The sequence below is a fragment of the Rhinopithecus roxellana genome, chromosome 15 (assembly GCF_007565055.1).
Source record: "Rhinopithecus roxellana isolate Shanxi Qingling chromosome 15, ASM756505v1, whole genome shotgun sequence".
Taxonomy (NCBI): domain Eukaryota; kingdom Metazoa; phylum Chordata; class Mammalia; order Primates; family Cercopithecidae; genus Rhinopithecus; species Rhinopithecus roxellana.
The window spans coordinates 94,749,447-94,772,012 of NC_044563.1; the positions used below are offsets into that span (position 1 = coordinate 94,749,447).

Consider the following 22,566-nt stretch of genomic DNA (forward strand, 5'->3'; position numbering starts at 1 on the left):
GCCCACCTTGACCTCCCAAAGTGCTGGGATTACAGATTTGAGCCACTGTGCCCGGCCACAGATGTTGTTTTAAGTGGTTTAGAACTCAGCTTCAGGAGGACGCTAAGTAGTAAGAAGCCCGGAAGGTAAATAATGCATTGCTATTTTTTATCAGTTGAAAATGCATTATTTTGAGATTTTTATAAACTGGTCATTTTTATAGGATGAAAGAGACCTACATAATAGAGATTCTCAACCTATAAATAGCGAGTATTGCAGTATAATATTGTTGTTAAAGTTACGAATTTTGTAGTTAGAGAAATCACAGTTTGATTCTGGCTCTGCTACTCCCTTGCCCTGTTAAGTCTGGGCAAGTTTCTTAGACTTGCTCAGCCACAGTTTATGGTAAAAATGAGGACAGCCACAAGGTTGTTTCAAGTTTCAAGTGAGATAATGGCATATAGTAAGCCCTTAATAAATGTTAGCTATTAGTAGTAGTGTTCATAGATTCTGTAACCAAAATTTCAAATTTATAATGGAACAAGTGATATTTATAGGTTAAATCATTCTACAGATATTTATTAAACAATGATTATGTGCTGGGTACTCACTGTGCTAGATGCTATAATCAAAGTAGGAACAAATCAGACCTCAATCTCCTGGAGACCAAAGGTGCATAATTTGCATCTAATTTATATTAATAATTGATGAATTAGTAAACAGTTCCTGTACTCACATACGTGCTGCCAGCCTAATGGGTTACTTAGTTGTCATCATTGACCATCAGCATACCAAAAAGACTAAGATAGTTTAAAATTGTTTTTCTTCAAAATCAAGTTAAAGGGGTTCTTATTTAATATTTCAAAGTACATAATATATTCACATGGTTCAAAAGGCAAAAAGTGGAAACAGTCATACATTGACAATTCTCTTTCGCATTGCTTAGTTCTCAGCTTATCCCACGAAAGTAACCACTGTTCTCAGTGTGCATATATATTCTTTTGGAATATTAAAAAATTGACATATCACAGTTGTACATATTTTTGTGGTACGTGTGATATTTTGATACGTGTATACATTGTGTAACAATCAAATCAGAGTAATTGGAATATCCATCACCTCCAGCGTTTATCTTTTCTTTGTGTTGGGAACATTACAGTTCTTCTCTCTAGCTATTTTGAAATATACAATAAATTATTCTTAACTATAATTTTCCTATTATCCTATACTAGAACTTATTCCTTCTAGGATTGTTTATTTTTTTAATTGTTTTGTGTTCAAGAATTAGCACAATTTATCATTGTGCTAGACTCTGTCATCACAGTAAAACACTAGACTTGTGTATTTGCTTCCTAATAAACGAGCAGTGCTATTAATATAGAAAAAAGATCATTGAATTAAAAATAGAAGTCTTTAAAAATTCTACTAGTACATTGATCATTGAAAGACTTTAATTATCATCTGATTTTCCTTTCTATCCCATTTGGAATTATAAATGGTAATTTTTTATTTGTGTGGCACTACCAAAAAGTGCAATGTTTGGGAAAAGAAATCATTTCACATTGAACAGTAGTTAGGCATCGTGCTCATTTTAGATACGATTACTTGAAGCTTGGTTTTGTCAGTTTCGTTAGCTTATACATGCCATTTTGTAGTAATAGTCAATTCAGTATTAGATAATTCTCAGATTTTTATTATTTTATGCTATTTTATACATGAACAATTAGTATTTAATGGTCCTTTGTAAAGTTTTTTCTCAAAATGTAGTGTTAATTTGTCTGCATGTTTAAAGTTTATTGGAAAAGTTATTTTGCCTATTCAGAGCATAAAACTTTTAGTACATTTTGTTTTATAAGTGTAGGATACCATGATGATCCCTGGGGAATCTGATTTTTTTTAATAGACAAGAAGTTCCCCATTTTCATTTTTAAATCAAGTTGCTATGGGGCTAGCATCTTTGTCTGCTTAATTTTAAGCACAGTTACCATGACAAAACTTACTTATTTAGCTAATGCCTAACAGTGTCAAATATATACTGCTGGCAACTGGACTAATTTCTATCTGACTAATAAAAATCCCAAATAAAAATGGTACATTTTCATTTTAAATGGAAAAAGATTAGTTTCTGAATATAAATTGAGTTTTAAGTTTTTCTTTTTGGTTAATTAAGATCTACTGTGATGCTTTTTTGTTAATTTTCTTTAATATCTACATCTCCTAAATTTAATATTCAGTTCTAAAATAAAGGCAAGTCAGTTGGGTGTGGTGGTTCATGCCTGTAATCCCAGCACTTTGGGAAACTGAGCCTGGCATATTGCTTGAGCTCAGGAGTTTAAGACCAGTTTGGGCAGCACGGTGAGACCCTGTCTCTCCTGATTTTATACTTTTCTTTTTTTTGAAATGTGATCTCACCATATTGCCCAGGCTGGTTTTGAACTCCTGGGCTCAAGTACTGTTCCTGCTTGATACTACAGGCATTCACCACCCCATCAAGCTGGTTTTGTACTTCTTGACAGGAAAAGAAAAATCACCAAGAAATTCCTTAATACATATTTTAATTGCTGCTTTATAAAATTTATCAGTACAGCTTTAGAACATCACACTAGATAATAGTGTTGTGCTGTTATTTCCTTTTTAATTTATTAAGAAAAAGGAAGATGCAGGGGAATGAATCTTTATTGAACTTTCCTGGCCTGTTCAAGGAATAGTAAATAAACCAAGTTAGCTGGAGGGGAGTGGAGAGGGCCTTGTAGGCCATTGTTAAAACCTTAGGCTTTTACTCAGGTTGAGATGAGAAGTCACTGGAGAGTATTGAACAAAGAAGTGACATTATGTGACTTAAGCTTTAAGAGGGTTGCTTTGCTCTATTGAGAATAGATTCTACCTGGGCAAGAAAGGAAGCAATGAATATTTAGGAGGCTTTGGTAATAATTTGGGCAAGAGAGCATGATGGCTTAGGCTAGAGTGGGAGCAATGAAGATATGATAAGAGTTTATATTCTGTACATATTATGACAGTAGAGATAACAGGATTCTCCAGTGTGATGTGTGAGAAAGAGGGGAGTTATGTTTTTGGCCTAAGCCAAGGTAATGATGAGATTGCCCCTGAGATGAGGGAAGACTATGGGGAGGAAGGTCAGTTCAGTTTTGGACATGTTAAGTTCAAGTTATCTATTAGACAGCCAACTGGAGATGTTGAGTAGGCTATTGGAATATAATTCTTCAGCTCAGAGAAGAAGATACATATATATTTGTGAGTCATTAGCTTATTGAAGGTATTTACACCCACAAAGCTAGGTGAAATAGAAAAGAGAAGAGGTCCAATGTCAGGGGGGGTCACAGCAATGTTAAAACATCAAAATGGTAAGTAAGACTCAGAGGGGAGACTGAGAAATAGTGTTCAATGAATTAGAAAGAAATCTGAAGAATGTAATACTCCAGAAACCAAGTGAGAAAAATAATTTCAGGGAGGAAAGAGTGTTAGATTGTGTCAAATGGTGATGGATCAGAAGTATGAAGAGAGACTTGACCATTGGTTTTAACAACATTAGAAACCTCATCAAGAACAGATTTAATGAAAAAGTGCCAAAACCTGATTAGAGTCAGCTTACCAGAGAATGAAAGGAGAAGAACTAGAAACAACCAATGAAGACAACTCTTTTGAGGAACTTTACAGAGAAATGAGATAGTGGCTAGGTTGAAGTATGATCATGATAAAGGTGTATGTGTGTGTAATGAATGTGTGAGATGTGAGAAACTGCAGCATGTTTATAATCTAATTGGAATTATTTAGTAGAGAAAAAATGATGATGAGAAAGAATTGCTGCTGAAATATCTTCAGGTAGGGAAGAGGGAATCGAATCTACTACATTTATGGAAAAGTAGCTATAGGCTGGAGCACAGACAGTTAATCTGTTGTGACAGAATGAAATACCAGGTATATGGATACAGATATTAGAAGGTAATTTGATGATGTGATAAATAAAAACTAGGTCTAGGTAGATACTTTCCATCGTTTTAAAGAAATGTGTTATAAAAATTATTACCATTTTAGCGTAGTGGAAAGGAATGAAATTGGAGGGAGACAAACCTGGGTTTAGATTTTAGTTCTGCCAGTTACTAGCTGACATGTGGCAGAACTTAGTTACAATGCCCCTGTATTATTTAGGGACCCAGCAAGAAATAAAATTCACTAAAAAGTGGTTCAAATAAAAACACTTTAATGAAGAGTCTACTTTGAGAGAATGAACAGCATTAAGAAATGGGCAAAATATGGTAAGGCACCTGGAAACTAGCAATTATGGAAAGCTGTTACCTCACCTGGGGCTGAAGAGGCAAGAGTGGACATGGTGGTTTTAGTTTAGTGATAGCTGAACGTATGAAGGAAGGACCAGCTGGTAAGAGCTATAGTCATGGAGGAACACAGTTGTTGCCAGAGACAATGGTACATAGGTAAGGAAGCAGCAGAGAAGAAATAACCTTGATCTCTCTACTCCTCAATGCCATTTTTCTGCTATTGACCTCCATTGGCTAGATGTAAGCAGAAACCAGCTGCAAGGCTTCTTAGGTGTTACAGAATTTAGGGTTCACTCCCCCTAGGGTCCAGAGAAGGGCAAAAGATGAAAGTGGGAGATGAATGCCGAGTAATCAGTAGAATCATTAAGCCTCAACTTCTCCATATATAAAATGAGGCTACCGCAAAGTTGCTGTAATGTTACATGTACTGCCAAGCACCTGCTACATTGCTAGCATATAGCAGTGTTTATTAAATGACAAATATAAGATGCTATAGCATAATGGTTAGTCCTTAAAGCTTTGGAATTAGGCAGATCTAGGTTTAAGTTCTGTCCCTGTCACTTACTAATCATGAGACTTTGGGAAGTCTTTGTTTTGTCATCTCTAAAATGGGGAAATAAGGCTTACCACAGATAATTCTAGTAAAGATGACAAGGGACAGTATATAGTAAGCGCCTAACACAGTGCTGGTACGTAACATGCAGTTTAAGTTACCATGACCATCATGATATTATTTGACTGGAAAGAATAGTAAATGACATCAGTTTCCAAGTAATACTAGTCTCCTCCCCTTCCCACTTCCCCCACACTTTTTTTTCTGCTTCTCAGTTTTTCTGCATAGGGTTATTTCTTTGTCACATAGGGTTCAAGGTTACTATCTTTGCACTCTAAACAATTAGAAAATATAGCTTTAGTTAGTTTAACTTTTTGGCTATTCATTTATTTTGTTTTTGATTTATGTTTGCTAAACACACACAAAGACTTAAGTGAATTTTTTTATTGGGCCTAAGTTGGAAGGCATAGAAAAAGTTGGAAACACTGAATTCAATCAGTTTCATTAGCATAGATTTATATATGAGACTCAAGTAAAATGTCATCAAGAAATAGGAGAATATAGGATGCTGTAACAGTTAATTCAGAACCGTACTATAATAAGTATTCTTTTTAAATTTCACATAAATATAACAGTTCTGTAAGCTTGATTTGAGGGCACATACATGTTTTTCTTTTTGGCTACATAGAGAACAATGAAATAAAGCCTCATTGACGTAATTGAACCTGATAACATCTCCTGGTTGTACTGCTGATGTTTCACTGTGGTTTTGGTGGTTTTGTAGAGCTCCGTAGAGCATGTTAGATTTAAAAACATATTCAAACAGAAACTTTTATCAGGATTCAACTTCTTAACCATAAAGAAAAAATGAATTTAAATAAAGGCATAGTCTTGGGTACACTTAAATCAACTTAAATAATTTTTAATAGTATATATTACTTAGAGAAATTACTGTTCCTTAATTAGTTTTGAACAAATAACCACAGTATGAAAAGAAATAATTATTTCTGGTATTGTATTATATATTAGCACAGAAGGAAAGAGATAAATATAATAATGGAAGCTCCTAAAAACAGCAAGTTAAAATTTTATGCTTTCATTAAATGATGTCTTATAGTTCGATAGAACTACATTTTTAAAACATACCATAGCACTATAACTTTTTGTTTTAAACTGGAATTAAAAATTTAGTTTTATTTTTTAATTCTTGTATTTAAGTTACTTACAAGATTTACTTTGGTATTGGGGTTTAGATGCCTAAAACTTTGCTGACTTGGAAACAATGTGTATCAGAGCATTTACTGTCTACTTGGAAGTAAAATTTTAAAATAGCTACATTTTATTATATATGAGAAATGAGTGCTTGAACCAATATTTCTTTTTTTTTTTTTTTTTTTTTTGAGACGGAGTCTCGCTCTGTCACCCAGGCTGGAGTGCTGTGGCCGGATCTCAGCTCACTGCAAGCTCCGCCTCCCGGGTTCACGCCATTCTCCTGTCTCAGCCTCCCGGGTAGCTGGGACTACAGGCGCCACCACGTCACCCGGCTAGTTTTTTGTAGTTTTTAGTAGAGACAGGGTTTCACCGTGTTAGCCAGGATGGTCTCGATCTCCTGACCTCGTGATCCGCCCGTCTCGGCCTCCCAAAGTGCTGGGATTACAGGCTTGAGCCACCGCGCCCAGCCATTGAACCAATATTTCTTAAAACTTTTAATGTACATGTACCGCCAACTATGCATTCAGTATGTATGGTAGCTACCCACCAACTTAAGGTAAATGTATAAAAAAGAATCACAATTTTTGAAAACTAAAAAATTAAAATATTTTATATCAGTGTGTATTTGCAATATTAAAGGTATCTCTGTTTAGCTCAATGTTGAGTAAATAGGCTGCTTGTTGTAGGTTCATTGTATATCGTCATATTCTTTTCTCATCTCTATTTCTCTTAAATTGGAAAAATCCAACCAAAATTTTAATTTATGAGGAACGTCAGCAGGGGTTTTTTGGCTGTTGGTTCTGAATACTCAGATTAAACAGGGACTCTGGAATTAAGAGATTGCTCACTGAAGATTCTTTCAAGGCTGAGTCACTTGCTAAGTTGATGGACATTATCATGCTTGAAAGTTTAAGAAATAGAGGCTTTTGCATTTTATTGAAAATAGCACTGTTTGCTCTTTATATTTTATATTTGCTTTTAAATATTTTATTTTCTCAGTTTTTGCACAGCACACTGAAAAGATGTATATTCTGTATCCAAAAAGTTGAGTGCATTTACATTTATGCTATTTCTTTTTTTTTTTTTTTTTTTTTTTTTTTTTTTTTTGAGACGGAGTCTCGCTCTGGCACCCAGGCTGGAGTGCAGTGGCCGGATCTCAGCTCACTGCAAGCTCCGCCTCCCGGGTTTACGCCATTCTCCTGCCTCAGCCTCCCGAGTAGCTGGGACTATAGGCGCCCGCCACCTCGCCCGGCTAGCTTTTTGTATTTTTAAGTAGAGACAGGGTTTCACCGTATTAGCCAGGATGGTCTCGATCTCCTGACCTCGTGATCCGCCCGTCTCGGCCTCCCAAAGTGCTGGGATTACAGGCTTGAGCCACCGCGCCCGGCCGTATGCTATTTCTTTAACATTGAACTCAGCTTAATGTATTTTAACCACCAGCCCCTTTCTTTGAAAACAACAACAATGAAAACAGGGTATATAAATTTGCAGTTAGTATAGTACTCATTGCTTAGCAAAGCTTTTTCTTGATGTGCAGATAACTGATTTTTTCTCTCAGGATTGATTTCAACACATTTTTCCCATTGTATATCATAGTTTACAAAATAAATATTAAAGTAGGAAAAAATTATCTTTTATAGTATGGATTTTTCAGAGGTAAACATGTAAAAACTTGTCTGCTGTTCTTTCTCATGTGTATTACACATATACCAAGAGCTGATTTGGACTCTGCACTTCAGTGCACTTATCAAGCAGTAAAGTAAAATATCTGGTTTTTCTTTCAGCATAGTGTTCATCATTTGTGTGGCTGAGAGTTTTATAAATCTCTCAACAATAGTCTGTCTTTTTTTTATGCTTTTGCTAGGAGGAGCACAGAATCTGAATGGTGCCTGTGTAGTTTTTGTCTCTTCTCTTTTAGGAACAAAAATCTTCAGTTTCATATATGAAAGCATTTTGTGCTTGTTTTAGAAAGATTCTGTTCATTTACAAAGAGGTTTTTATGTTTTGTTTGAAAACTTTCCATAGCTTCATGTTATTATTTGATAAAGTTTCAAAATAGACAACATCCAGAAGAATATAGGGTAAATGAATTACTAGTCAAAAAGAAATCCAGCTTTTAGATAGTTGCTGTTGTATGTGCTAGTAAAATTTTTGGTTTTATCCCGTTGTGTGGTATTATCACACGCACAGATTTATATTGTTTGCATTAGAGTCCTATTCTTGATTTAGGCTTAACATTTATTCTGAGCTATTTATGTTACCTTGTTTTTATCAATACCTTAGGCTTTAGAAACCAATTTTGAGCCATTTATTTATTTTATTGATTGGGGAGTATAATGCAACACAATGAAAATAATGCAAATTTAAAAGATATAAATAATATTCAAATGGTGTGAAAATACTTTAGGAAAGACGATTTGTTCTCTTTTAGAATAATGCACGTCTTAGAGAACCTTTTCAGCTTTTAAGACTGTAATTTGTTAAGATAATGAGATTTCTGTGGAAATCGAAATTAACCTTATAGTTCACAATTATGAAATATATGCAAACTAATTGTTTCCTTTTTCCCTCTAAATATTCTGGGACAAGGAGGAACAACTAGTGATTGACAAATCATAATTTGATAAATAATGGCTAATACTCTATTACTGTTTCCTAGTTTAAAATTTTATGTTTTTAAAAATATATATATATTTTGTGTATACGTATATGTAATCTAATATTACAGAGACACTTAGCAGTATTTTCATTATTTGCTCTTTGCATATTTCTCACTTTATTCTGTCATTAGTTCTCCCACTGTCCAGGATCATTCCTATCAAGTACAAGCATGCTTTAGAACCTACCATGTTAAAAAAAAAAGTATTATTCTCACATTTTTTTCTAACGATTGCTTCATTTCATTCTTGCCTTCACAGCACAGTTTTTCAAAAGAGTTTTCTCTAGTCACTTTCTCTACTTGCTTACCTTCCTAAATTCATCTTAACTTTAAAGCTGAACAAATATTTATGAAATACGTGTAAAGCATAGAGATGAAAGAAACAGACACCATCGACCCACCATTACTGTTATTTTTGAACATTGCCATTAACATTGAAGTTCCCTGTGTGTCACTCCTGGATCTGGTCCACTTCTTTCTCTTTTAGAGATAATCACCATCCTGAATTTCTTTACCGTTTACCATATGTATTTCTAATAAGCATATCTCAGTGTGTATTTCATTTTAAATGAGTGAAGTTATACTGTATGTATCTGTCTGTGATTTGCTTTTCTTGTTCAACATTGTTTCTGAGATCCATCCATATACTATGTAGCTGTATGTACTTCATTCATTTTCACTGCTGTACTCCATTGTATGAATATACCAAAATTTTTCTCTTTTATTGTTGATGAACATTTGGGTTGTATCTAGTTTTTTGCTACTCTAAGCTGCACAGCTATGTGCATTCTTCTTGTCTCCTTCTATCAAACTGTAGCAAAGGACCAAGTTTTTAAGTTTTTCCCTGATCTGTTGTGGATTGATGCTTTTGTAAAATATACTAAAAATGTCTCACCAATGTCAAATTGCTATAAAAATATATAAACCTTTACTCTGAATTTCTGTATTTATCTTGTTATGGACTGCATTTTGAATACTGCTGTAAGATGTGTACCTAGCTGTGGAATTCCTGGGTCGTTCATCTTCTATTACTTATGGAGAAAATTGTTTTCTCAAAATCACTAATATTCTAGTTGCTCAAATTACACAGAAGGCAGTCTGCCAGCTCTTCGTGGCTTTCTGTGTATCTGCTTTCAATTCCTAATATGAAGGGGATTTCACAGTAAGACCTGCTGCTTTAGGGTAATGTAATTTTCATCCTAGAGAAAGTGACTGCAAATAAGATTAGGCTTTGCTTAAGAATTGATTCAAAGCCAACCTAGCAAGCACAAGTGAGAGAAAACTATGATAATGGGATAAAGGGCCAGGAGGAGTGAATTTATTGAGGGAGATGGTCTGTAATATTGTAATACTACAATATTGTAATATGCAATATTGAGGAAGATGGTCTGTAATATTGTAATACTATAATATTGAAATATTGTAATACAAAATGCTACAGTAGAGAGATCTAAAGAAAGCAAACAAAGAAAAAAAAAGCATTGTACATAGTAAGATTTTTAGAGACCTTTAGGAGTCCAGTTAAAATAGGGCATACATTCCTTCTCATGTTAGCAGGCTTCCTTCTGCATAGGCAGCCTTACAATTGTCTCAATGCCTTAGAGAACTTTCACAAAATATAAGCTGAGATTGCTCTTATAAGTAAGCAGCAGGACTACTTTATATCAGTGTTTCTCCACTGTATTTTCATTACAACCCCAAATCCAGGAATATATATATATATGTTTATATTATATATACATATACAAAATATTATCTATACATATATAAAATATTGTATATACATATATAAATATGTTATATATATATGTTTCCCTAATCTGTTTCATGTCATTTTCATACCAAAGATGTACAGTACATCTGTTTGTGTACTGTAACCTTTGGAGGGCTACGAACCATTTTAATTTTCAAGATTTTTTTTTTCCCCCAAAGAACCAATTACCACCTGCTTAGGAGTGATAGCACCCCTGTTGAGAGTATATCACATGAATACAAACATGGCTGCTGGCATTAGAGTACAAATATTTAAAAAGGTAATGTTTATTTAATCATGTAGGTCAATGAAGTGGGGAAGGCAGACTACTCAATGTTAAGAAACCATCCTAATGAAAGTATACTTGAGTGAGCAACAAATCAACTTCTACTTAGGGTAATGAATCAGGGAAATAAGGTATACAAGTATTTTTCTCTGTTTGATGGTGTTATTGTGGGAGAAGTATAGAAATATGGATCAGGACCGGGCGCGGTGGCTCAAGCCTGTAATCCCAGCACTTTGGGAGGCCGAGACGGGCGGATCACGAGGTCAGGAGATCAAGACCATCCTGGCTAACACGGTGAAACCCCGTCTCTACTAAAAACTACAAAAAACTAGCCGGGCGACGTGGCGGTGCCTGTAGTCCCAGCTACCCGGGAGGCTGAGACAGGAGACTGGCATGAACCCGGGAGGCGGAGCTTGCAGTGAGCTGAGATCCGGCCACAGCACTCCAGCCCGGGTGACAGAGCGAGACTCCGTCTCAAAAAAAAAAAAAAAAAAAAAAAAAAGAAATATGGATCAGATGATAGTACAGTTAGGTAAGGTTGTAGACCGAGAATGCAAATTAGTTCATTGATGCCTCTCTCATAGGTGATTTTTAGTGATATGATATGGTATGGCTCTGTTTTCACTCCTGTCTCTTCTATACATCTATTCGTGAACTTAAGAAAACATCAGATTTATAGATGTCATGATAATGGGAGGAATGAAGAATAGGGTAGTTGACATTCTCAATCTCCAAAGAAACTGACAGGCTAAAATAAGGGCAGAAGTAAAGTATTGCAGTTGGGTCTAAAAAGCCATATTTATAAGAATAGCATGGAGGAAAATGGATCATAACAATATCATGTATAGAAGAAACTTAGGGATTTTAGGTTATGTTAATCTTAAGAAGCATTTTAGGAAGCTATTAACGTCTTTATTTGCAATAATTAGTGTCCCTTGAATCTAGATTATATGCTGATTAAATCACAACCTGAAATAATTATATCAGGACCATATTTAGGACCATATAAAATATTGCTTAAATTTAATGAGTCTGTTATATATATGGTATACTTTGCATGTAGTTGTATCAGAGCCATTTTGTGGGCACTGGTTCATGAGTCTTCTAAGTGATTGTACTGTGTCTGAATTTTCTTTGGGAAGAAATAGATTTTTCTTCAGTGGTAAGAAAGAAATTACGTTCTGCCAGGATATTGATGAGGAGATGGTGATAATGATAATTGACAGTTTTTTGAGTGATTAAGCATGGGTGTATTATGTAAAATATGAGTCAACAAACTAGTCCACTGACCAAATCCTGCCAGCGGCCTGTTTTTGTATGACCTTTGAGCTAATAATTTTTTTTGCATTTTAAAGGGTTATAAAACAAAAACAAAAAGCAAAGAATATGCCATGGAGACCTTATGTGGCCTGCAAAGCCCCAAATAAGATCTTTTGCAACCAGAAAACTTAAGCCTGAAGGACAAGAAACAACACAGATAGTTCAATATATAGACATTATATGATTATATTACAGATTAACTAGGCTCATATTCAATAAAGGTTCAAAGCTACGTACAAAATAGCTGTTATAATGTATTATTTAATCAAAAGGAGAAGACCTATTTAACTCAGTAAATGTCAAAGAAATTTAGGATTGATGATAGGTAGCAGTTATAGCTTCCTAAATTAAAGTTAATTTTATCTCCTTGGGCATACGTAGTGACTACTATATTGGGTTGGGAAGCAGCCAAAAAGCTCGTTAGGAAGAAGGGCAGGAAAAAAAACTAGTCTGGGACTAAAGTTACCATTGATAGGCTAGTCTATCAAGGAGACAGACAGGAAAACAAGCACTAATTATCTGCATATCAAAAGGGGTATGTGCTGCTTTTGATAAATCCATTCCTTTATACTTAATCTAACCCCAAGGACAACAAGCTTTTCAAAGTGTTTTTGACAGAAGTACCTTATTGGTAAGAAGATAGCATCACCCATCACCCATGATGAGCCTTTGGAGATGGTGGGTAGGCAGAGAATATCTGATGATAGGTAATTTTTCTTTTATTTTTTGTGACTTAATGTGGTTTTGGATTTATATTTTCCTTTTTGTGGTAATATTTGAAGATTAATATGGCTTGTTTTAGTTACCTTATTGTGATAATTCTTTATTTTGATTTCTCAATCACAGATTGTATTAATGAAATATTCTGTCTGGAGATAATTTTTATTCTCAGCATTCCAGTATCTCTTCCAGATTTTGAGCTATATTAGATAATTATAATGGAAAATGCTGAATTTTGTCTTTACATATTCTTGTTGATTTATTTCTGGATTGTAACCAAGTGAATTTTTTTTTTCCAGATGATTCTTTGGGATTGGGACTTAAAGCAATGGTATAAGCCTCATTATCAAGTAAGTATAAGTAATATCACTAAATAATACCTGTGATGAAACTTTTGACACTTAAAGATTCACAACATTTCTGTGCCATAAGATTTTATTTAACTAAACTAATAAGTTAACTAGACCCTTCATTGAGATAGATTTTTTAAAAATACATTTTAGTCGGGCACAGTGGCTCAAACCTGTAATCCCAACACTTTGGGAGGCCGAGACAGGCGGATCATGAGTTCAGGAGATCGAGACCATCCTGGCTAACATGCTGAAACCCTATCTCTAATAAAAAATACAAAAAACTAGCTGGGCAAGGTGGTGGGCGCCTGTAGTCCCAGCTACTTGGGAGGCTGAGGCAGGAGAATGGCGTAAACCCGGGAGGCGGAGCTTGCAGTGAGCTGAGATCCAGCCACTGCACTCCAGCCTGGGCGACAGAGCGAGACTCCATCTCAAAAAAAATAAAATAAAATAAAATACATTTTAATTATAAGGGAAAAAGAAAATGATAAAAAACCAAATTTGTATAAATTGTTATGAAAATATTGCTAATATCATCTGGGCTCAGAATCAACTAATATTTCTATATTAAGAATAAGATTTTTTGCTTTTCTGATGTGGACCACTGATCTATAAAGGGGAAAAAATAGATGTAAGGCCGTGTCTGAGACAAAGCAAAGCAATTGGCAACATGTTTTATTAGGGAAGTAAAGATACCCAACTTTTATTTTTTGGTAAACTTTTTATTGAATTATAACATACATGCAGAAAAGTGTACAGCTCAATTTTCAGAAGTTAAACATCCCATGTAACTGGTACTGATATGAAGAAATGGAATGTTTCCAGTATCTCAGAAGCCTCGCTTATGCCCAATTCCAGTCATTACCTATATCCTCAAAGGTAAATCCTATCCGACTTCTAGTAACTAGTTTTGCTAATTTTTGAACACTATATATATACAAATGAAATAATATGTGTTAAGATTAATTTTTTGAATACCTAAGTAATATATGTTTATATGAGATAAAATGAAAATAGAAGTATTTAATATAGGGAGAAAAAAGAAAAATCACTCATAAAACATCAAGGAATAACTGTGTTAACTGTGTTAACTTTTGATGTATATCTTTATTGATCTTTCCCATTATGCCAAATTTACTTAATAATTCTAATAGCTTGTTTGAAGATTAAGTCTTGAAGTACACAATAATGTTATCTATGAGTAAAGACAGATTTATTTATTTATTTCCAAACCTATGCCTTTTATTTCATTTTCTCATGTTATTGTACTATCTAGGACCTTCAATCCAGTGCTGAATGGAAGTGGTATGAGTAGGCAACCTTGTTTTTCTTCATGAACTCAGGGAGAAAATGTTCAACATATCACCACTAATGCTTTTTTATAGATACCCTTTAGCAAATTAAGGAAGTTTTATTCTAATTCTAGTTTACTAAGGACTTTTTTTCTCTTTTTAAGTCATGAATGGATATAGAATTTTATCTCATGCTTTTTCTGCATCTACTCAAATGATTCGAGAATTTTTTTCTAATTATTCTACAAATGTGGTGAATTGCATTAATTGGTGTGTTTGTTAAACCATCCATGTATTCCCAGAATAAAGTAAATTTGATCAAGATGTATTTTTTTAAAATCTTTATCCCTAGATTCTATTTGTTAATGTTTTGTTCAGAAATTTTGAATTTGTGTTTATGAGAGAGTGTTGGCCTATAAATTCTTACTTTTCATAATGTTCTTGGCATTATATTGGTATCACGGTTACCAAGAACCTTGATATCAAAATAAAATAAGGTGAGATATTTACCCTTTCTATTATCTCAAAAAGTTTGGGTAAGGTTAAAAGTTGGTATTATTTCCTCCTTTAATGTTTGGAAGAATGCTCTGGTGAAGCTATCTCACCTTGAAGAATTCTTTTGTGGACAAATTTTAAGTTATGGATTCAGTTTCTTTAATTGTTTTAGTACTATTTAGGTTTTCCATCTTTTCTTCTAACAATTGAGTTACTTGTGTTTTTTAGGAATTCCTTTTTCTGTTGTTGTTCCTTCTGGCATTTGTGAGACTACTGAAAGCCCTATTTTAATTTCAAAATAGAAATCTTTTTGAGGATTTCTACTTGGTTTATCTCTCTCTCTTAGCCACTTTTATAAATTCGCAAATGCCTTTAGAGGAAAAGCAGGTCTGAATTTAAGCTCACTACTTTGTTTTTCTCATCACTTTGAGATCTTGTTTGGCCCTCCCTGTCTTCATAACTCTGAACTGCAATTTCGGTCTTCCAGCCCCTTGAGACTATAGATCTCTACTCTGTTTTCTGGCCTCTTTTGTGCTTTTCATCCTCTCTGCTCTGTGCCAGTTATGAATCAGCAGAAAATTCCTAGAGGGAAAAGAGTAGCACAGAATGTTGGGTTTCTTTTAATCTTCTCTCTTAATTCTGGGTTCTTGGCCTTTTATGCCCTGGCTGTTTGGTTGTGTTTTGATGCCTTGAAATGTATGCTATTTATATTTAATTTCAGCTTTTCTAGTTGTTCTAGACAGAAGAGTTGGTCTGATACAAACCAGTCCCTCTTGGCTGGAAAATTAGGCAAGCCTCTTAAGACACTCTGAACCTATTTCCTCACCTACAAGTTGAGAATAATACCAGTTCCCTCAAAGGGCTAATTAATATGTGCCTGGTACTCAGTACAAATGTGAGCCAATATTATATAAATTTCAATAATAATAAATACTAATCTGAACTTGAAGTATAAGAGAGAAATGAGCATTTTTTTCTTTAAAAGGCCAGAGAGTAAATATTTTAGCATTCGTAGAACATACAGCCATTGCTACCTTCTGCCACCCCCACTGCTTCTCCTCCTTCTCTCCTTTTTCCTCTTCTCCCTGCCACTCCTCTTCTTTTTCAATAATCATTTAAAACATAAAAACTATTCTTAACTTTCTGTTCAACAATCAAGATTTTGCCAAAAAAAAGTGAATGGAAAATAGGAATTTAAGTTCAACTTTTAAAATTGTGGCAAATAATTTGAATATTCAATTTGATCTGTCACTCTCTTGCTCATTTCTCTCCTGTTTCAACCAGAGTAAAAGTCTTTGTCATGTACGTAAAAGAACTTACACAACATGGTTCCCTCTCTTACTCTCTTGTACTTCTCTGTCTTTGTCTTCTGCTACTTTCTCCTTCATTTACTCTGTTCCAGCTGCACTGGCCTCCTTGTTATTCCCCAAGCAAGTCAGACAGGCTTCTAACTCAGGTCTTTGCACTTGCTACTCTTTCTGCCTGGAATGCTTATTTCCTACACCTTGTCATGTCTTTACATAAGCATTTCCTTCTTAGTGAGGCATACCCCAACTATCCTCTCTAAAATTGCATTGCGTTCTATCACATCTTTTTCCCTTAACTTATTTTATTTTCTGTTTTTAGCAACCTGTTCAAAATCTATTATATACGACCCTTCATTACTCATACTACTTAGCTTGGAATCCAGTATTCTCAAACATTTGGTCCCAACATGTCTTTCCAGACTGTTTTTCATTGCTTTCTTATATAATCTGTACTTTAACAATTTCATGTTCCCTGTATAGCATTATTTTACCACTTAAACATTGTATTTTACCACGTTTATACTTGTATTTATGCGGTGTCCATTTTGTGCAGTATACTTCCCCAATACATTTTTGTTTTGTTTTATTGTAAACAAATATAAATATAATCCTAACAAATTTTTAGGGCCCAGCTCAAAATGCTACCACTTCCATAAAATTTCTGTTACCATCCAAATGGAAGTTTTCTATATCTCTTTTGAACTCTAATGCCATGTTGTCGGTATATATATATATATTTTCATTTTTTGAGACGAAGTTTCACTCTTGTTGCCCAGGCTGGAGTGCAATGGCATGATCTCAGCTCACCGCAACCTCCACCTCCTGGGTTCAAGCGATCCTCCTGCCTTAGCCTCCCAAGTAGATGCGATTACAGGCATGCATCACCATGCCCAGCTAATTTTGTATTTTTAGTAGAGATGGGGTTTCTCCATGTTGGTTAGGCTGGTCTCGAACTCCTGACCTCAGATGATCTCCCCACCTCGACCCCCCAAAGTGCTGGGATTACAGGGGTGAGCCACCACACTTGGCCATTTTGTCTGTATTTTTATCTCTTCACTTTCTGTTAATAATAACAGTACTATCTTTGCCTTTAGTTATTTGTATTCTACATTACTTTATATGCTCTGCGTGTGTTACCATATTTAATTCTCTCTTTTCCTCCTTGCTAAGTACAGTGATTAACTCTAGAAATAATGTAAGAGGAAATCAAGCGAGAACTATGAAAAATGGAAAGAGGAAGGCAGACTGGCTAGGGACCTTAGTACAGGAAAAACAACACAGTGACAGAGTCTCTTATGACCCACACCCAACAGCAAAACATGGTCTAGGCCCCCACTCTCAACCTAAAAACATAAGGTGACACAGGTAGGCTTATTCTTTCCCCCGGATTAAACAAGAGCCCTGCCAACAACACTAAGCAAGTCTGGTGGCTCTAGCAAGGGGGAATTAATTTGGAGCCACTGGCAATCAGTGGCTAGGGAGAAGCTTTCTCCTTCCCTCCTGGGCATGAGACTCCCCTTCCCCACTGACAGACACTGGGTAGCCAATGTGCCTGGCAAAGGGGATATCCTTACAAATGCCTAGCCCAGAAAGTGATCTTTATTCCTGTGGCCTGGAGACTCCTTTCTATCCCCTAAAGGAACCAGATGACCCAACCTGAGGAAGCTTTCTCTCCCTCTACCCTAAGGTACCGGTATGGACTAGTGGGAACCTAAGGGGCACCAAAACAAAACAAAACAAAACAAAAATTCAAACACACCAAAATGATTGTGAATGCTTTGAAAATTGTCATCCAAACCACAGCCCACAAAAGTAGGCCAGGGTGACAAACCTAAATGGGGATACTGCCTTCTAATGTCAAAGATTTTGGTAGGACCCAGAGTCTTGTAAGTTATAGTCAAAATATCGAGAATAAAATAAAAAATCACCCATCATACCAAAACCAAGAAAATCACAAATTGAGTAAGAAAAAGGAATGACAACACCAAGATGAATCAGATTTGGAATCATCTGGCAAGGATTTTTAAAGCAAACGTCATAAAAATGCTCTAACAAATAATTACAAAGTATCTTGAAACAAATGGAAAAATAAAATATTAGCAAAAGAAATATAAATTATAAAAAAACAAATGGAAATTATAGAGCTGAAAAATACAATAATAGAAATTTAAAATTACTGGATAGGATGAATAACAAAGTGGAGATGACAGTAGGATAGAATCTGTGAGCTTAAGCATAGATCAATAGAATTTACCCAATTTTTACAACACAGAGAAAACAGAAACAAAATGAACAGAGTCCTAGGGACCTGTTGAGCAGTAACAAAGAACCAACATTTGTATTGTTGGTGTTTGAAAAGGAGAAAGAGGGTGGGATTGAAAGAGTGTTTGAAGAAATAATGGCTGAAAACTTCTCAAATTTAGCCAAAAACATAATCCTACAGATTCAAGAAGCTTTCTGAACCCCAAATAGTATCAACCTCTCAAAATCTACTCTAAGACATGTCATAATTAAACTTCTGAAAGCTAACAACAAAGAGAATATCTTAAAAAGCATCCAGAGAGAAACAACACTTTACCTATAGGGGAACACCAATTCAAGTAATAGCAGATTTCTCACTTAAAACCATGGAGGCCAGAAGGAAGTGGCAGAACACTTTTGAAGTGCTGGAAGAAAATGGCTGTAAAGTCTATATCCAGCAAAAGTATTCTTAAAGAATGAAGGGGGGTAGATTCCAAGATGGCCGAATAGGAACAGCTCCAGGCTACAACTCCCAGCATGAGCGATGCAGAAGATGGGTGATTTCTGCATTTCCAACTGAGGTGCCGGGTTCATCTCACTGGGGCTTGTTGGACAGTAGGTGCAGGACAGTGGGGGCAGCCCACAGATTGTGAACCTAAGCAGGGTGAGGCATCACCTCACCCGGGAAGTGCAAGAGGTCGGGAAATTCCCTTTCCTAGCCAAGGGAAGCCGTGACAGACGGCACCTGGAAAATTGGGTCATTCCCACCCTAATACTGCGCTTTTCCAATGGTCTTAGCAAATGGCACACCGGGAGATTATATCCTGCGCCTGGCTCGGAGGGTCTCACGCCCACAGAACCTTGCTCACTGCTAGAACAGCAGTCTGAGATTGAACTGCAAGGCAGCAGTGAGGCTGGGAGAGGGGCGCCCGCCATTACTGAGGCTTGAGTAGGTAAACAAAGCCACAAGGAAGCCGCTTTGGAGCTCTTCGCAGCTCAAGGAGGCCTGCCTGCCTCTGTAGACTCCAATGCTGGGGGCAGGGCATAGCTGAACAAAAGGCAGCTGAAACTTCTGCAGACTTAAATGTTCCTGTCTGACAGCTTTGAAGAGAGTAGAGGTTCTCCCAGCATGGAGTTTGAGATCTGAGAACTGACAGACTACCTCCTCAAGTGGTTCCCTGACTCCTGAGTAGCCTAACTGGGAGGCACCTCCCAGTAGGGGCTGAAGAACACCTCATACAGCTGGGTGCCCCTCTGAGAGGAAACTTCCAGAGGAACGATCAGGCAGGAACATTTGCCCTTCTGCAATATTTGCAGTTCTGCAGCCTATGCTAGTGATACCCAGGCAAACAGGGTCTGGAGTCAACCTCAGGCAAAATCCAACAGACCTGCAGCTGAGGGTCCTGACTGTTAGATGGAAAATTAACAAACAGAAAGGACATCCACACTAAAAGCCCATCTGTACGTCACCATCATCAAAGACTAAAGGTAGATAAAACCACAAAGATGGGGAGAAACCAGAGCAGAAAAGCTGAAAATTCTAAAAATCAGAGCACCTCTCCCCCTCCAAAGGAACACAAATCCTCGCCAGCAACGGAACAAAGCTGGACAGAGAATGACTTTGACAAGTTGAGAGAAGAAGGCTTCAGACTATCAGACTTCTCGGAGCTAGAGGAGGAAGTTCAAAACCATTGCAAAGAAGCTAAAAACCTTGAAAAAAGATTAGACGTATGGCTAACTAGAATAACCAGTCTAAAGAAGTCCCTAAATGACCCGATAGAGCTGAAAATCATGGCACGAGAACTACGTGATGCATGCACAAGCTTCAGTAGCTGATTCGATCAACTGGAAGAAAGGATATCAGTGATTGAAGATCAAATGAATGAAATGAAGCGAGAAGAGAAGTTTAGAGAAAAAACAGTAAAAAGAAATGAACAAAGCCTCCAAGAAATATGGGACTATGTGAAAAGACCAAATCTATGTCTCATTGGTGTACCTGAAAGTGATGGGGAGAATGGAACCAAGTTGGAAAACGCTCTTCAGGATATTATCCAGGAGAACTTCCCCAACCTAACAAGGCAGGCTGACATTCAAATTCAGGAAATACAGAGAACACCAAAAAGATACTCCTCGAGAAGAGCAACTCCAAGACACATAATTGTCAGATTGACCAAAGTTGAAATGAAGGAAAAAATGTTAAGGGCAGCCAGAGAGAAAGGTCGGGTTACCCACAAAGAGAAGCCCGTCAGACTAACAGTGGATCTCTCAGAAGAAACTCTACAAAACAGAAGAGAATGGGGGCCACTATTCAACATTCTTAAAGAAAAGAATTTGCAACCCAGAATTTCATATCCAGCCAAACTAAACTTCATAAGTGAAGGAGAAATAAAATCCTTTACAGACAAGCAAATGCTGAGTGATTTTGTCACCACCAGGCCTGCCCTACAGGAGTTCCTGAAGGAAACACTAAACATGGAAAGGAACAACCGGTACCAGCCACTGCAAAAACATGCCAAATTGTAAAGACCATCGACACTATGAAGAAACCGCATCAACTAACAAGCAAAATAACTACCTAACATCATAATGACAGGATCAGATTCACACATAACAATATTAACCTTAAATATAAATGGGCTAAATGATCCAATTAAAAGACACAGACTGGCAAACTGGATAAAGAGTCAAGACCCATCAGTGTCTTGACTCATTCGGGAGACCCATCTCACGTGCAGAGACACACATAGGCTCAAAATAAAGGGATGGAGGAAGATCTACCAAGCAAATGGAAAACAATAAAAAGCAGGGGTTGCAATCCGAGTCTCTAATAAAACAGACTTTAAGCCAACAAAGATCAAAAGAGACAAAGAAGGCCATTACTTAATGGTAAAGGGATCAATTCAACAAGAAGAGCTAACTATCCTAAATGTATATGCACCCAATACAGGAGCACCCAGATTCATAAAGCAAGTCCTTAAGAGACTTAGAAGGACACTTAGACTCCCACGCAATAATAATGGGAGACTTTAACATCCCATTGTCAACATTAGACAGATCAACGAGACAGAAAGTTAACAAGGATATCCAGGAATTGAACTCAGCTCTGCACCATGCGTGGACCTAATAGACATCTACAGAACTCTCCACCCCAAATCAACAGAATATACATTCTTCTCAGCACCACATCGCACTTATTCCAAAAATGACCACATAGTTGAAAGTAAAGCACTCGTCAGCAAATGTGTAAAAGAGCAGAAATTATAACAAACTGTTTCTCAGACCACACTACAATCAAACTAGAACTCAGGATTAAGAAACTCACTCAAAATCACTCAACTACATGGAAACTGAACAACCTTCTCCTGAATGACTACTGGGTACATAGTGAAAAGAAGGCAGAAATAAAGATGTTCTTTGAAACCAATGAGAACAAAGACACAACATACCAGAATCTCTGGGACACATTTAAAACAGTGTGTAGAGGGAAATTTATAGCACTAAATGCCCATAAGAGAAAGCAGGAAAGATCTAAAATTGACACCCTAACATCACAATTAGAAGAACTAGAGAAGCAGGAGCAAACACATTCAAGAGCTAGCAGAAGGCAAGAAATAACTAAGATCAGAGCAGAACTGAAGGAAATAGAGACACAAAAAGCCCTTCAAAAAATCAATGAATCCAGGAGCTGGTTTTTTGAAAAGATCAACAAAATTGATAGACCACTAACAAGATGAACGAAGAAAAGAGAGAAGAATCAAATAGATGCAATAAAAAATGATAAAGGGGTTATCACCACCGACCCCACAGAAATACAGACTACCATCAGAGAATACTATTTACACCTCTATAGAAATAAACTGGAAAATCTAGAACAAATGGATAAATTCCTGGACACATACACCCTCCCAAGACTAAACCAGGAAGAACTTGAATCCCTGAATTGACCAATAACAGGCTGTGAAATTGAGGCAATAATGAAGAGCCTACCAACCAAAAAAGTCCAGGACCAGATGGATTCACAGCTGAATTCTACCACAGGTACAAAGAGGAGCTGGTACCATTCCTTCTAAAAGTATTCCAATCAATAGAAAAAGAGGGAATCCT

At 36.2% G+C, this 22,566-nt stretch overlaps 1 protein-coding gene across 3 annotated transcripts in view; it reads left to right on the forward strand.

The window, feature by feature from the left end:
• The window catches only part of PDE3B (phosphodiesterase 3B), a 231,247-nt gene that overhangs the window by 117,536 nt on the left and 91,145 nt on the right, over nucleotides 1-22,566 (forward strand). For all 3 annotated transcript variants that reach the window (XM_010388376.2, XM_030917325.1, XM_030917326.1), the window contains exon 2: nucleotides 13,077-13,127. In XM_010388376.2, coding sequence (XP_010386678.1) covers nucleotides 13,077-13,127 — 51 coding nt within the window. The remainder of the gene's footprint in view (nucleotides 1-13,076; nucleotides 13,128-22,566) is intronic.